The sequence below is a fragment of the Rhamphochromis longiceps genome, linkage group LG14, assembly GCF_057381845.1.
Source record: "Rhamphochromis longiceps isolate RC_006_pf linkage group LG14, R_longiceps_female_GT1.1, whole genome shotgun sequence".
Classification (NCBI taxonomy): Eukaryota; Metazoa; Chordata; class Actinopteri; order Cichliformes; family Cichlidae; genus Rhamphochromis; species Rhamphochromis longiceps.
In genome coordinates this window covers 23,894,005-23,912,261 of record NC_140570.1, presented here as the reverse complement: position 1 = coordinate 23,912,261, position 18,257 = coordinate 23,894,005, and the positions used below count along the sequence as shown (strand labels likewise).

The following is an 18,257-nucleotide window of genomic DNA, read 5'->3' as shown; positions in this document are numbered from 1 at the left end:
CCACAAGCGCCTGCTCCGAACCTCTTTGAGAAATATGCATTTCTGTGCTGTCCCTCTTAAGTGCCTGTTCAAAATTTAAACATGCTTATGGTGGCAGAAAGTGTCTTTGGTCCCCATGTGCAGCATATCTCTGGAGAGTACTCCTCTGCCTTTTATTCTCTCTATCAATCTCTCCTTGGCAACTTCTTTTTTTCCCTTTATCCTGCATCTTTCTTTCATCACTTATTCTTAGCTCTCTTCTTCCTATCTCTCAATTTCTCCTTGAGTCTGTATCTCTATTTCATCTTCTTTCTCTCCCCAAAGTCCAAAATTATTGTCCCACATACACTTTGAGTGTGCACACATGGAAGAAAAAGCAGACGAAAGCGTAAGTACACAGATGCACAACCATGCATATTCATACTTAAATGTACAAATTCAAGCCCACAGATAGGACACACACAGCACACAGACACACACACACTCTAAGCGTGGCAGAATGCTTCTGTCCTGCACAGCAACACATTGCGTATATGCAGAGCCACTCTCCCTATTAGTGGAATACTGCTACATGCTGTCGACTTCTGGAGAGGAAAACATACAGTCATATTCAGAGGTTATCAACTGATGTTACAATTACCCACCCACCTCCTACACTGAGCATGTGCAACATGCACGTAATAGGTAATAAAATAATGGCTAACACTGAAAAATTGGGTCATTTTCTGTTGATGGACAAAGAAATTTTAGATTTTTTTAGATGCAAATGATGCCCAGTTGACATCCAATTTTTTAATATAAATTAATAATATAACTTTTTTAATTAGTTATAACTACACTAATCTAGCTAATCTAACTATTTTCAGCAGCACAACTGACTATTTCTATTCATCCATATCTTGATCCATTTAAGCATCAATACCCTCTTAATTATGGTTTACATGAAGATGTACTATAAAGTATTTCATTTATTTATGTCCTAAGAAAACAGCAGCAACAGCGGTAATGGGGCAAGGCACTTATTGACTGCAGGACTCAATTAACAACCTTATGTTTAGCAACCTTTTTATCTGGCTTAGGAAAACACAATAAAGATTTTATTTTGCAGATAGGGTGTTATCTCCAACGACACTTCGATAGGAGTCACTTAACCTGATACAAATGCGTATTTTTAACCAACTTTTACATTTTAATTTTATTCATTTGAGAGAAAATGTTTAAACTGTTACTGAAGATTTAATTTTCTTCATTGGTCACTTGAAAAGAAACAGAAGAAAACGCGATGCAGCAATGTACTTCTCTGTATGAAGCAGAATTCTTTCAAATCTTTTGTGGTGGGTAAAATATGCTTGTTCTGGTTCAGTCTGAATTACAGAAAAATTGGGGCTCTGACATTGGTTTTGAACCACTATTAATTAGTTATGTCAGTGTGTCCAGGCTACTCTTCCACAATGCTCTTTCACAGTTTATGCATTGATGTTATTGTGAATTAAATATTATTATAAATAGAGAACTGCTTAATAATATTCCGATATTGTGAACTAAAGATAGGCTTAATTAAATGCCTTTAGATAGCTACAGCTTGAGGTTACATGAAAGTTTATGCCGTTTCCATAGCAACAGAAACTAACCTGAATCCAGGATGCCAGGCATCAGAGCAGCAGTTACTTGGCTAATCTGCACCTAACTACTTGTGCAAACACACTGTGTATGCACATGGTGGTTTTAAAAATGTGTGTTTTAAAAATAACAGCAATCACATTTTTGCATGTTATACATTATCCTGCACTTAAAAAACTGAACAGAATTTATTGCATGCCCAGTAAAGTGATGTCAAGTTCCACTTATACCCACACCCTCTAGGGTGATACCAAATGAATTGGGGGATCAGTTTATCAGGTCAGTGTATCAGGCGGATAGAACTGAATATACTGTTTTCAACATACATTCCATAGTGCCACATAACTACAGTCTATATAAGCTGCCACAGCATGAAGATACGTTAATGTTAATAACTGTGTAATAAACATGAAACTCTTTTTTTTTGTTTTCTCATCTGTCCTATAGCTGATTACTCTATCATTCCCACCTATGTTAGTCTAAAATTGCAAAAAAAAAAAAGATGGGTAATGAGAAAGAATTGTAGGTATAAGGGACCAATAGACATCTTTTTTCCAGTCAACAGAAATAAACAAGGCATTCACTTGTCAGCCTGCAGGAAAAGGGAACACTGTTTATTCAGAGGAAAAGAGACATGCTTACACAGATGCACACACACAAAGCAAATCGGGGGATGCTGGGGATGGATGCCATTGGCGAGTGAGAGTGCTTAAGTCAAAATCTCTCTCTACAGTGTTGACATTGCAAGAACCGCCTGATATGTAGCCTTGGCAGGTTTAAGTCACAACAGTGTCATTAACTTCCTGGTTTTCCAAAATTGCACATATACTCTTAAAAGGCCAAAAAGTTAAGACCACTGCCCAGAAAGACTAAAAAAATCAAACTTCTAAAGTTTTTCACTTGGACACCAAACACAGTTTTAAAGCAGCTGTGTTTTTTCTTAGGATACATGTTTTGGAGGAATGTAAACGCAAAAACAAGTTTGTCGCCCACAGGTTGTTTTCCTTCCTTTCTTTCTTTTTACCAGCTTTTACAGTTTTTTACAGCCGCTAGGACACATTTCACAATACTTAGGTCACTTTTGCAAAACACTTCACACAATCCTCCTAACTGACCGTCAGCTTGGCAAAGCAGTTCATTTCACATTCAAAATGCACTACAACTACCAAAACACTTTATTCAGGTCTCAAATAAACTCATTCTTCCAGAACACTAGCAAAGGTTGACAGCCGACAAACACACTTTGTCACCCACAAAACAATGACCTAAAAAACACTAACAACATGTAGCATTACACAGTGTTTTCTTGTGTAAAACAAGGACACATCTCTGTTTATAATTTCAATATATGTTACTGGAATGAATCGGACATCATGCAGAATTCGTTAATATTTGTTTATGTATTTTTATTTTTTTGCACTAAGTAATCCCAAAATACAAGAATTTGTATACACACCATCCACTGATACACATACAATAGTAATGCTAATCTACTCGGTCTCCTCCATTTGGCCACAGGTTCTCATCCACATCAAATCTTATGTCATCTAGGGCAATACACCTAGGAAAGAATCTTCTGGCATGCCAGAATTGAAGGAGTTGAAAAATTGAAGGAGTAACATCTGTGTAGATGTTCATCTACAATGAGAATAAGCTGTGGCTGGTTAAACTGCATTTTTAGATTTAAAATATGTTTCACTAAAATATTGCTGTTGGATTTTGCTGTCTTTTTAAGTTTTGCATTGTGTTATTGTTTTGGCCATAAGTTTAACAGTTTTGAAAACAGTATGTAAGCACATGCAAAATGTCCTGTACGTACAAAGATTTTTGGCAGTTGTTGTGTCTGAGTGAGAAAATAATTCATGAAATTTGAGAGATGTAGTCATTGAATGCATTTTGTGCCAAAACAATGATAACTGATCCTCAGTTTAGCCCACATAGACTTCTGTTGTGCTCACTGTGTGAGGAGTTTTGCAAAAGTGACCTAAGTATTGAGAAATGTGTCCTAGCGTCTGTAAAAAACTGTAATGTTGTATTTGTATGCAAGCAATTGTAGCTACAATAGAAAACAATATGTTTTATTTTGTAGAGAGGCTGCATCTGACACATCATTCATTTTCAACTTGGCTGCAGAGATGTAGTCAACAAGGATGAATGAGCTGTAGTGTGAGCACTCAACTGTCAATCTGTGCTCATACACAAGAGCTTTGTCCACAAGTGTGGGTGGGGGAGTGTGTGTGTGTGTGTGTGTGTGTGTGTGTGTGTGTGTGTGTGTGTGTGTGTGTGTGTGTGTGTGTGTGTGTGTGTGTGTAAAACTGACTCCAGAGAGAATGTACCAAGGCTAAAATGACTTTCAACTGAAATGTATATGAGATTCAAATTACATTCTCTTTTTCCACTATACTCTCGCTTCCCGCACTCCTCTCACCCTTTCTTTGTCTTCTGGGAGCCTTAGTCAGCTAAGCTTAGATGTAAAAAGATTGCCTTCTTTCTCTTGCTCTCTCACACACCAAAACACACATTCTTTGTCAGAGGGCAGCTGGATATAGGAATAGTATTGAAAGACAAAATATAGTCAGGTTATAAGAAAGCTTCCTTTAAAAAATGGCCTTCACTATGGCAGCGTGTTTCTCCGTGCTGCATTCAGTGACAACTGGTAAGTGAAAGTTTCCAGTGTCTAGGAAAATTCAAAGAAAAAAAGTTCAATGTAATGCTCTTTCTAAGTCCTGATGTTATTCCACATAATGGAATCTTGGACAATAAAAATAAAGTAGAGCTTCTCTACGTATGAGTTCGGCTGAATGATAATTAATTTAGTCCTTTAGCTCACTTGAAACTGTGGCTGTATTGTCATAATTGATGCAAGCTCTCACTACTAGCTTAACATTGTTAACTTTACTTCATGCGCAACATAGCAAACCTGGAGGCGGCAAGGTTTTTCTTCTGGCTTTGTGCATTGAACACCTGGAGGTTGAAAAGGACACAATTTTGAGTTGTGATTTCCCACCTACAAAATGTGTCACTGCATTGAAAAACAGATGAGAACGTTCTTTTGACTTGGCATAAAGTCTAAGCCAAGTCAAAAGCTGTTTCAGTGACTGCTCAGACAGTCGTTGTCCAAGAGAAAAACATTGCTCACAAAACACCACAAAATTGCAAAATTTTACAAGGGCATGGTGTCGGCCGTAAGCTGCTAATACACCTGGGCTGCTACTATAGATGGTGCTGCGAATGCAAGTTTGTAAACCAAAGCACTAAAACAGAAACTTAAGGCTTAGCCTAAACTTTGTCTCTGTTCTGTCACTTTAACACAATAAAACTCAGGAGTTTTGTTTGAAAAATCAGATACACCCATTACAGTAAAGACAAATTAAGCAGAATGACTTCTAAGAAACACATAAACATTTCCAAATATCTGCACAACACTGCAATCGTGTATTCCCATTAACTGGGGGTGAATTCTGGGGAGGACTGGGTTCTGTTTTGGGGACTTAGTAGAAGTTTTAATGACTTTATGTTATGGATAAATCATTATATTTGAATAAGGTGCATTTTTAACTTTTTTAAAAGTGGATTTTTAAAACAAAATGTTTAATTTTGTTTGTTGACCACACCAAAAATTGGATTATTAATAGCAGTATCCTTTATTTAGTTTGGGTGCTTATAAATGAAAAAGCAAAAAGTTGGAGGATTCCTCCAAAGACATTTGAAACTCACATTTCTGTTTTCAAACAATGTCCCCAGTGAGTGAGAGGAACAAAAACCCAGATTGCCCTGGGCATCGTAAAACAATGGCTATGCACATGAACAAAACAGACAAAAAACAAAATGGAAAGAAGAAAAAAAAACAGGCTGCACTTTCAAAATACCAACAGCTAAGGCACAGAAAGTGAGCGCAGAGAAAATAGGTAGGTGAGGGAAGAATAGGAAGAGGGCAGACACACTGAAAATAGCAGAATGTGAAGAAAAATAATGATGCAAAACAAGAGGCGATCAAGTGGGCCTGATAAGCGCTTCAGAGGAATAAATGTCAAGTCAAGCAGTAAGAGAACCCTAGGAGGCAGAGGTAAAACAGAAAGTGAGAAAGAAAGAGTGCATTTATGACACAAACAAACCAGATATGGAAACATGAAGGGCAGATGTGAATCGGTCTATAATGGATCTGAGCTGCTTGCACCACTTTGTTGCTGCAGCTAAATTAAAATACGAACCGAAAACTTGAAAAAAAAAAAAGGTATTGACAAAAAAACAACAACAACACCAACTCTAAATGTGTTATACTCCACCGACTTCTATGAGCTATTGATGTGTGTGCGCTGATACGGAGGCATATGTCTTATGGGAGTCCTCAGGCCATCTCATAGATCCCAGAGAGCTCATTGATTAGCTATTAATAAAACACAGAGATGGCACTGCTGACAAGGGAGATCAGTGGGCTCACACACATGCGCTCATGTACTTACACACACACAGGCAGATGCACATCTGAATTTAACAGATATGACAGAGGTTATGTGAGGTTAGAGGGAAAGAGTGGGAAGGGCGGGAAAGTCCAGAAATCCAATAAAAATGGCAAGTGTCAGAAAGGGTAAAATAAAAATTGAGAAGGACTAAAAAAAAAGGAAGTGCAGGTCAAATGTGCAAACCTGTTTCACCTGTCTTCTTATTCTACGGCTATCTCGCTGTCCTTTTACTTTGAAGCACTCTGTCTCTCCCTTACTGCCTCTGCTTGTGTCCACTGTGGGCTGCGTGTCATGGGTCTGTCGGCTGTCGCCATCCTGACTTTGATTAACTGTGATCTTTCAGCCCAAAGAAAAGAAGTGGATCCAGAAAAGTGAGAAGAGTGCCAGAGGCAGACAAAGAGAGGTAAGAGGAGGAGCTCCTCAAGCAGATGGACACGACGCTGGTCAGACAAAGACGTGTTCCAGAGAGAGAAAGAGACTGGAAGGACAAAGAAATAGAGAGCAATGCATCAAGCAGAACACATTTTCATCTCTTTTCTGCTTTATTTGCTTCAATTTTCATCCATTTTGTTCCCGGTCCAACACCCCTCTGCTTTCCTCCTCCTCCTCTTCCTCTTAAGCTACCCTGCCTCCTTGCACCCTCCCTCTCTCTTCTCCTAGCATGTACATCTTCAGGTCATGGGTCATTAAGTCAGCTCCAGCGGGGATGTGTTGGAACAGGATATCTCTCATATTGCCCTGCCCCCAGCGCACTACTAAAAACACAAATACACAGAAACACATGCATGTCTACAACTACAGATGCACATAGGAATGCTCTGTTTTCTTTCTTTTCCTTTGCTTATGTAGCCTTTTCTTTAACACAAATGTAACAACTAGACACATTTTTCGACCTGCCGACACTCAACTTCAGCATTATCTGCTGCGATTACAGTCGTCAAAGTCATCATATTCTTGACTCCGAATGAAACATTTTCAGTGTTTAATGGCAACACTGCACTCTGTACACAGCAGGGCTGAACTGAAAATGATCAATAATGATAAAGCCTCACATTTTATCATTAACCAATTTGTCCACAAATGGCAGAAAATTGTCACAACATCACAACTTCTAAAAGTCGACAATGATGCAAAGAAGAAGCAAATCGTCTTCTATAAAACCTGTTAGGAATTTGTGGTATTTTCATTTTTTCTCAAGAATGACTTAAACCATTAATCAATTAATTCCAAATCGTTTTTTTTCCTTTAGTTTAATCAGCTGGTGGTGTTTATGGAAGCTTATTTCGGCCATTAAAAAAGAAAAACCTGAATTTTCAATTATTATCTCCAAATTTTGACTTACTTGAAATTTCAAGTTATTTTAGTTAGTTGAAATTTTAAGATAATAGCTTGAAATGTTTACTTAAAACATGCTTCTGTATGGTTTCACCAATCATACACTATTTGATTTTTTGAAGAAAACAATAAATATTGGCCCACAGCACAGTTTTTTTTCCTAACTTTAAACAGTTCCAGCTCATGTTTTCTCACCTACTTAAGAGTGCAGTTCAACCATTTGAAGCCAATACATGATGCAGTTCTCTTTTTTCAAATAAAGGTGAAATAAGTAACTCGTGTCAAACACAAACTATGGTGTTTGCCTACTTAAAATGAGCAGCAGACCAACTTAAGCAAAGGTCACACAAAGTGAATTCACCCTACAGCTTAAGCACATGTGACAAACACTGTCACTGCAAATTCCTGGTTGCAGATTCCAACGCACGCACTTACACACACACACACACACACACACACACACACACACACACACACACACACACACACACACACACACACACACACACACACACACACACACACCCAGCACACACACACATACACACACAAATGTGCATACAAGTGCAGCTCTTCACCATGGTTTTTGTGCACTGTCAAACAACATTAGATCGCAAGGAGGTGTCAGTGGGATAATTAGAATAACACATCCACTGCATTCTTCATTATGTGTGTCATCTTCACTTACTGGCTCTGCTTCCTCATTGACACCACCCATACTCCCACCCCTGACAAACACACACAATCCTAACCAATCTTACAAGTGACATGCTTTTTTAGGCAAGTTATGCTCCCCATTAGTGATGATCTGAGGTAAAAATCTAATTGTATGAACCTCTATCATGTATTTTTTTCCCCTAATTAGCTTCTTGGGATGGAAGAGGAGGAGAAAGGCAGCAGCGATATAAAATTTAAAGCTCCGGCGTCACTACTTGAGGAAGAAGTTGTTGGCGAGATCACGGTGGGTGATGAGTAATGCTCTGACGTTGGCTCTGCAATTGGCACAATATCTGACAGCAATTCTGTCTGCTGGCATGTACCTAGTCAGTATTGTAAGGATATACGTGGAAAGATCCAGGGCACGTATCCAGTCAGTCATAAATATGCAAACCTCATGGGAGGTAGATCTGCAACAAAGCCTATATAACAAGAAACATACAGTGTAACATGAAAGGCACACCGGTCAACAGGTCACAAAAACACACACACACACACGGATGCATGAGAAATTCGCGTGAATGTGCTTCTGAACACCTTGTGCTTAATGAATAACTAACTAGCTGAGAGAAAAAGGGAGCCATCTTCTCTGAGTAACGCCAAATGAATTCGCCGAAGCGCTATGCAAATGTTCCCTGGGCTAACGAGACTGCCTGCATGATTGGAGTGCCATTGAAATTCTCCTCGTGCACAACCCTCTCTCACTTCCTACCTCCCTCTCTCCCTCCTTCAACCTCCCTCCATCTCTCCCGCCATTTCAATCTCTATGCAGAACATCCATGTTCCTGAGCATGTACTTTCTATCTATCTATCTATCTATCTATCTATCTATCTATCTATCTATCTATCTATCTATCTATCTATATCTATATCTATCTATCTGAAATCTACAAAATAGAATTTCTTTTCAATATTCAAATCATGTTATCCACAAAGACAAACACAGCGGCCCTATCAGTGCCTGGACAGCAGTGAATGCCCCTGTGTCTGACTCTCTTTCTGTCTGTCTCACTGACACAGCTAGCACACACACGCACGCACACACACATGCGCACACAAAGTCCGCTCAAACAGAGCAAGCTCAGAGTCACTCTGCACCTGTTCTCTCTGTAAAACATCCAAACACGAGTGCTGAATAAATAACCCAACCTAACATGCATCACTGCCAGAATCGGACACACACACACACACACACACACACACACACACACACACACACACACACACACACACACACACACACACACACACAGCCCATAAATACACATCAATAAGTAAACAGCACCCATTTCCCCTCCACAGTTACCCCCCTGCCTGCCCTCTTCCCCCACCTTTACCCTAGGTATGAATGGTAACCATTCTAAAGACAAACACACATAGATGTGCACCATGTGTGTAATGGTTAATGGTTAGATACTAACAGGAACAAGTAAAGAAAGTCTAAAGAAAAATGAGAAATGGAGGGGAGAGGGGAGGTAGGGGAGCATTAAGTACTTGTCAGATGCATCTTTAATGGTAGGCCCCACTGGCTTTAAAGCCTCTGGCCTTCTCTCCCTCCCTGGGGTGCTGGGGACAGCAGGAAATCTCAGCGCACACACCTCTTTCTTTGTCCATCTGTCCAACCCCTTATATGTCCTCATACACCTACCCACCTCATTCCATCATCCCTGCATCCTATGCCCACTTTCCCATCTGCATAATTTAACATGTCATGCTTTTGTGCCACTTTGTCTCTCTCTTTTTCTGCCTATTCTGCCATTTTTCAGCCTATCTGTTGTTCACTTTCAGGCCTGATGGAGTGGAAGAAAAAAAGACGATGCTTTGTCACTTCACTATTTCCTAATAAGTGCCTCTAGAAAAGAAGGGCGGGAGAGGGATAAAGTTAAAAGTGGAAAGACAGAGGGGTGGGAAGAGTACAGGTCCTCTGCGGAGTGGCTACAAAATGGAGACTGGGACAGAAGCTACTGCAGCTGTGGTGACGCTACACTTCACAGAGAGAGAGGCAGTGTGTGTGAAAGAGAAGGGGGATTAAACAGCCTCAATCAATGCAAAAAAACACAGACGTCACACTTTTCCACACCCTCTTCACCCTCGATGTTTACGCTTTCTGTTGTTATCTCCCGCGATATCAACTAATCAATCACTTAGTATTGTTCTGTGACTCTATTTGCTTGTTCAATCTATTACAATTTTCAAAAATATTGTAACATTGCAAGTGTCTTCTTTCTCATACGAATAAAGATTGTTCTTTAAGAAGCCATACATTGTTTAAGATAAACGAAAACAACTTAATTGTGTGTGTTAATCTCTTTATCCCTTACCCTGGTTTAATGCTGTAATATGACTCACAATGTTCTCATTAACATTTAATGAAGCATGCTACTCAGATGCCACCTGAATAGTTCATTCAACCACAGTATGTAAATGTGTAATTCAAATAAGCTGTAGTTTCTTTGGCTCTAATGAAGCAAGCACATTATATCTAAGTGTGTACAGTTTGCAGAACTGACTCAGCTGCCTCACAAAAGAAAGGAACATTAAAAAGACTACACTGACTTCATGTGTAGCTATTACATAAAATAAAGACCATTCCTGTAAATGTCTTTTGGCAAACTTTGATATTTCTATTTTAACTTCAGTATTTTAGTAAAGGAAGAGGGCAGACACACTGAAAACAGCAGAATGTGAAGAAAAATAATGATGCAAAACAAGAGGCGATCAAGTGGGCCTGATAAGCACTTGAGAGGAATAAATGTCAAGTCAAGCAGTAAGAGAACCCTAGGAGGCAGAGGTAAAACAGAAAGTGAGAAAGAGAAAAAGCAGGTCTATAAGAAACATAAAATCCTGAAGTTTGGGGTTATGTCTACATCATGGTCCAATCACAGATGCTGATGATATTGTTGAATGTGTTGCTTACTTTTGGACATTTCCTTTCCCACAAATACAATTAAACCCATGGCAATCATTTATTAAAATTAAGATTAAAATTAACATCCAAGTCTGCACATTGCATTTTTGTTTCCTTGGCCCTTTCGAGTGCTGCAACAAGTGTTATGCCCCTGACACAAGCCTGATGTAGAAATCAGGGACACATTCTGGGATTATAGGAAAACATGCACAAGTGAGAAAATACATATAGTTACAGGATGGCAGGAGAAAAACTGATCATCTTTCAAAGGAAAAGTATGATCACACCATATAAAACCCAAGCTTTTACAGTGCAAACGTGTAAAACTTTGGCATGCATTTCCAAAATACTTAAAGTAAACTGACATATGCTTGACAATTCTGCTGTACGGTTTTAGGTCAGTTATTAGCTATTCTCGATAACAATACATGCATAATATGTATCCAAGGTGTGTTTGCAACTGAACCTCTAACGACCAATCATCTTTAAGCGGGGTTTGATTGCATGCAGGTAGAGAGCAAAATTTACACAGCTTTGTTAATGTACCTGCATTCATAAACTCTGCTGGACGGATTAGGAAGTGTTGGCTCAAATATCTGCCTTCTACACTGGAAGCTCCTAGATATTGGCTGTTGTCCCTGTTAACAGAGTGGCCAACAGGTTTATTATAATAATATATATATCACACAGGCACATAGTGTCACCGACAAGTCACACACAGTGCTTCATCATCCTAATCCAGACCATGGATGATGGACTATACAGTTTGCAATGCAGGAAATAAAGAAAGAAAGATGCTACATATGCTGATATGTCCTCTGTATGTGTGTGCGTGCGTGCACATGTGTGAGTATGGTGGAGATGAACCGTGGTGATGCACTTATAAAAATCAGGCAGCGATGCATCCTCACACCTTCCTCATTCCGCCCGCCGGATCGCACCCGTTACCATGGCGACCAGATAAAACTCACAATGTTTTAAGCTCCAACTGGAGGAGGAGAGCGATACTAACAAAGTGACACGCAAACACTCACACATACACACGGATGAAGTTCCTTCGTACACATCGCTGTCAGAGCATACTCTTTCAGTTCCCTAACTGACAAGCAAACAAATGTTAATTTTCTAACCGACAGCAACACCAGCAAACCATCAATTAAAGGGAGAGGCATGGCTAGATAGAGAAGTAGCACGAGAAGGGGAGGAATATGACAAGGGAGTAAAATCCACGATAGCCAGTCAACACGCAAAGCTTCGCACTGTTTGACTGTCTGCCTGTCTATCTATCTGTCTACTCCCCCACAAATCGCTCCACGAACAGGCCTCAACGCAAACAGATTTGGCTGTCAAATAGTGACATGACACCCAGGCAGGGTCGTCTCACAGTGAGGCCAGCTGTCAGCAAACACCCTCCTGCCTCTTCATCAAAGGCCATTCAAACTTAGCTTTATTGACCAACACAGCCGTCTGTTTGACATGTATCATCCTGTCAAGCCAATACCTTGGCATACAGTGTCCCTAATAAATGGCAAACCACTAGAGCATCTCGAGCGCTATCGAAAGACTGAAAGCTGTACATGCTACCAGGAGCTGATAGATGAAGTGGATGGATAGATGGATGAGGTGTATGGTGGAGTGCAAGTGGGGTAGGTGGGGCCCGCACATGGATCCTCTGTGTCTCTGTTTGTGTGTGTGTGTGTGTGTGTGTGTGTGTGTGTGTGTGTGTGTGTGTGTGTGTGTGTGTGTGTGTGTGTGTGTGTGTGTGTGTGTGTGTGTGTGGTTATGATGCTGACACGGGCCACCAGTCTGTACCAGGGTTGAGGAGGAGGCATCAAGCCAAAGATGGACAGAAAGAAGAAGAGATGCACTGTGTCACCAATAAAACGTATTCATCAGGACTGAGAGGAGAAGAAGTAGAGAAGAGAAGGAAGCGAGGGAAAAGGGAAAACAAATACTCTCAAGTATTTTGAAATGCCAGCTCAGATATTTCGGGATTATATTACTTAGTAAACAATTGGAAAATCAATTAACCATTTTGTTTAAAGATGCCTTATTAGACATCTTCATATGTGCGGAAATGTAAAAGTGACCATTTATAATCATCTAAAAGAATAAGAACAAGAAAAATCCAAGAAGAACAAATATGTGATTGAAAGTTATGATGGTGATCATTGAAATAGTGACAACTGATAACCTGACTGATCATTTCACCTTAAAAATTGTGTTTCAGTTATTGAAAATGAAACAGATTATTGTAGTTCGTGCAGTGATAATTCATTCAAATGGAATCAATGGAATGTATAGTTTGTTTCTTAAAGATTATGGATAACATGAACTGGTCACAGCTGAAAGCTCAAAGAGCTGCTCATTCAAATGTGTGTGTGTGTGTGTGTGTGTGTGTGTGTGTGTGTGTGTGTGTGTGTGTGTGTGTGTGTGTGTGTGTGTGTGTGTGTGTGTGTGTGTGTGCATACTTTTGCTTGTCTATATGTGCATGCTTTACCAAAGGCGTCCATCACGCGATCAATAACATACTCCCACTGAGCTCTTGCACACAGCCATGATACAGTGGCTTTAGCAAATACACATACACACACACACACGCACACAAACACACACACAGAGCTATGAGTCAAACAGACTGGCCCGGTCTCACCACTCTCACACTGAGGGATCCGTGACAAGAGAGAGGGGAATCCACCAGCAAGCTTTATCGATCCAGACTGGAAACCCCCCTCAGGCCACACACACACACACTTACTATAGTTGTGCTGGATCAATGAGTGCTCCTGTGTGAAGGACAGAGCAATATAGAGAGGCACACAAATACACAGACACCTTTATAGACACACTCACACACAGTGTTGAGAGATGAAACAGGCAGTCTGTATCAGAGAGCAAGATAAGGGGCAGAGAACAATGCGTATCATCTGACCTAAACAGTCTCATCTGACACCCTGCAATTTGCCATTGCTCCATGGAGCAAATGTTAACACTGCAACACAAGCCTGAACACATACTGTAGATACACACGAGTGCCAATGCACAAGCGTAGCAGCACGCAGGAGGCCCATACTGATATTTTCACTCTTCAGTTAGACAGTGAATGATTTGTTTAGAGGATCAGATGAAACAGAGTGAACAACACCAGACATAAGAGAGCCCTAGAGGTGTTGCTGCTCTCTTTTAGGTGACTGTGATAACATCAAATTAGACACACACACACACCCCAGTCCACACACACCCCTCGGTCCTCCTCTTTCTCTCTCTCTCTCTCTCTCTCTTGCTTTCTCACTTTCTCTCTCTCACACAAACACAAATAGCACATGTCTGCTAATGTCTGATTTATCCACAGAACACAGCTCTGAACCACAGCAGTGACAGTGACTGAGCAGCCAGGAATGTGTCAGGCAAAGGCCATTTCATCAGCCTTATTTTTGAATGAATGAGGCATTCTGTCATCTTCTCTCACTGGGACCAGTACCAGCAACACAAATAAACACAAATAGATTGATTATTATTGATAAAGAGAAATCAACAATCACAAGAAAGTCCATTACGTTCTGAAAGCAAACCACATTTAAAAAAACAAACAAACAAACAAACAAACAAAAAAACATCCCTGGATTTAAAGCTTGGACTTCATTTGCAATAACAGAGAAAATTCTTATTTCTCCACCTGCAAATATTCCATTTATGTAGTGGAATGAGATTAGATCATTTGCTTTCCATTATTAACCACAGACACAAACAGAGTGAGCATGAACTTGGAAAATGAACCTGAAGCTTTTGTCTGCAGTCTTAGTTTGGGCTTTTTGATGAATCATTGATTATGAGTGGCTGAATCTCCTACCAGGGACAATGGCGACGGTGTCTTTCTCCCAGGAAACAACGCTGACATACTCCTGGACAGCTGAGGGGATGAGGCACTTGAACACGGCAACATTACCCCGCATGGAGCGCTGGTCGGCCACACGGACTGTGTAGGGCTCCCTGAACACTGGTATGTGAAGAAAAGAGTTGATATTAGTCACTAGATGTACACTGGGTGAGAGTGACAGTGGACACTTCAGTTTAATAAACCTCAATCTGATATTAATACTGATATTTAAAAATGACAGATGAATGCTGATATCATAAATTGGGAGTCTGCACAAACTGTGATATGAGAGGTATAGTTTACTTTTATGCTTTAATTTAATCAAATCTACATCTCTCAAATAGCTTTTTATATACAATTTAGTCCACAAAGGCTGTCAACAGCCCACAAAAGTCTTTATAATGTTTAGTCAAGCAAAGTACCACAGGAGGGCTACCATACAGCCAAATCATAAAAAGATTGGGATACTCTATAATAGAGTTCAGACACGTAAAGGCAATATGTAATTACAATGTAAGAACACAAGGTAAAGATAATCTGATAATAATCTGTTACATTTTCATTGAAAACATTTATTCTTCCTTTTAAATTAAGGAACTAAATTCATAAAATTAAATATATTTGTAATATCATTTGTTGTGTTTCTCTTTACTGTCTACCGTACATACTGGTATTTAGTGTAACATGTTACACAGTAACGTGCTACTGTAATCACATTACACTTTTCAATAACATGTTACTGTATTGCATTAAATTCAGTAATTACATTACATTTGCAATTATGTTGTTATAAAGGTTCTTTCAGTTCTCTACAGGATGCATCAACAGAAACAATAAAAACACCAAACAGGACTTTTTCTTCCTGCACTTGTACTGAAATCCAGAGTAACCATAGTTGTTGTTTTTTTAATTTCCTAATTAGTTTTTTATTTTTATTTTCATTTTTAATTCCATTTAATTTCATTCAAAGTAATTTTTTAAAATATGTTTAGCCCTATGACAGCTGGGATAGGCTCCGGCAGCCCCCGCGACCCTGAAAAGGATAAGTGGAAGCAAATGGATGGATGGATGTTTAGTTTAATTTAGTTTAGTCTCTTTAATTATTATCTTATAAAGGGCTTATGTCAGAGGTAAGATTTAGGAAAATAAGTATCAATATTAAAATAAAAACACTTAAGTTTTTGAAAGCATTACCTCGTAATCTTGTAAACATCCAGAGTTTCAATAAACACATCCATCAATGTCTCATTGGGAATGTTGTAATAATATTTTTTTTAGCAGACTAACAGATACTAAAACTCACTTCTATTTTGGTTTTCCAAATTCACAATATCATTTCAGTTAATTTGCATTTGTCTTCAAAAGTCTAGTTTTTACTTTTATTTTAGTTAACTGCAATGTTTCTCACATCTAATTGGAGTATCGGAATTTCAGGAGTGGGACCTCTAAACACGCTCCTTCCGGTTGTCATCTAGGTTCCCCCAGTTCTACAAGCTGTTTATTCTCGTTTACGTGCCCCACCCTCCCTCTTTGTTTTCAATTCTTTAACTTCTTCACTTCTATTTAGTGCACGGGGATCTGCCAGGCCCGGGAGCCATCGCCAGTCAAGGCCTTCCCCAAACCGCAGCTCAATTCATGTCCAAGCATTCACCTTTACCTACTAAAACGCTGTCAAACCTAAAATGAGGACGTTGGCCCAGCTGGTGAATTTTAGTTTTTAGGAAAAGGGTGGCAAAGTCTACATCTTTAGAAGTAGAGATTCAGGCATTGCGTTGGTTTTTATTGCCCAAAAAATAAGAATGTAGTAGTAAAAGTACAAACTACATCCAGGAGTCTGTATTTTTACCTGTTCATGTTCCTGCAGGAGAATTGCTGTGATGAACATGGGGACGTCGCTTTCAGATGGTTTTCAACTTTGAATGTAAACACTAAAAGTAAGATTGTATGATTGTCCTTACTAGGATATTGTTTTGCCTCAGTTTATAGAACTGTAGGTAATTATGCGCGACAAATAATATAACAAATTACTTATTTTGGAGATTAATTAAGGTAATGAATACATTTTAAGAAAAGTAACAAGGAATGTGGAACACTGAGCTAACAATGCTGGTGGTGAATACTTTTAGGTATTGGAAATTACAACCTAAAATATATCTTAAATGTGTGGAAATTCTTTATTATAATATTCTTTATTCTCTATTATTCTTTATAGTTGCTCTCTATAGAATCAGAATTCATTAACTGAACTTAAAGGATCATTTTTTTAGTCATTATTATCAAGAATTGGCATTCGGATATAGTGATAGTCCTGATTTTAAGCAGTGGTATAAAAAATAGTAATACATCTAAAACAAACAACAACGAAAAAACACAAATATTTTTTTCAAATACTTTTTTCACATGTTGACAATTCACAGCTGACATCTGTCCTGTTCGACAAATACTTAAAGCAGGGTGAGTAAATAACCTTGTCTGGTGCTCTGTTCAGCCACATTAAGCATGTTTTTCACTGTTCAGCCACAGCTTTAAAAATCACGGGGCGATTGTAAGGAGGACCGACTCGGAGCTGTGTTGAAGGGGATACGTAGCGAGTTGCTGCTGGCCTTTTAAAGAACAACGCCACAGATGCTATGAGACGGCAAAGAGTGGAGGGTTGCACAGAGCCGATGGAACTGTCACATGCAGGCGCCAGGGCATCAAAAACACACCCTCTGCACATGGCATGCAGAGCACTAAACTGTGAATCTGTGCCAGTGTACAGAAAGGATGGTGGCGATTAAGACAGGCTTAATGATGAAAACACTAGCCTGTAGCAATAGCCTGATTGGTGAAAAATGTGAAATGCTGAATCAGAGCATAAATTTTCATTAAATAAATTAAGTGAAATTAAATTAATGGATTATTCTGGTAAGAAGGACAGACAGGTAGTTCAAGGACATGCTAGCTCGAGCGAATAAACAGAGCTGTTTTATAAACTGAACTGTGTGGCCTTGGCTGCTATCTTCATCTCATTTGTTTAAAGGTATGTTGCCAGATTTTTCAACACAGACAATTCACATTGGACACAATTTGACTTGAATAAGACGAACAGAAAAACAAAGTTACAGAAGTCAGAAAGGGTCTCAGAAAGGCTGATATTAGGGAGTGTTTCCAGCAATCTATCAATGCGGGCTCTCTTTAGAAATGAGGGCAGTAATGACTTAACAATGTAAAACACACATACACACAACAGAGGGAGTGGCCCTGCACTCCTATGTGTTCGCTCTCCCCCAGCTCTCCAGTGATATAATTAACGCCTAGCCTGAAGGCCAGTTTCCTTGGTCATTAATAATGCTTTATGCCAGCCGCCACTGTCACT

The 18,257-nt window shown here is 39.4% G+C and overlaps 1 protein-coding gene across 1 annotated transcript in view; it reads right to left on the bottom strand.

The window, feature by feature from the left end:
* Positions 1-18,257, bottom strand: part of dscaml1 (Down syndrome cell adhesion molecule like 1) — a 101,273-nt gene that overhangs the window by 66,415 nt on the left and 16,601 nt on the right. Inside the window, exon 3 of the mRNA XM_085380212.1 lies at positions 14,873-15,019. Within this exon, the coding sequence (XP_085236338.1) occupies positions 14,873-15,019 (147 nt within the window). The remainder of the gene's footprint in view (positions 1-14,872; positions 15,020-18,257) is intronic.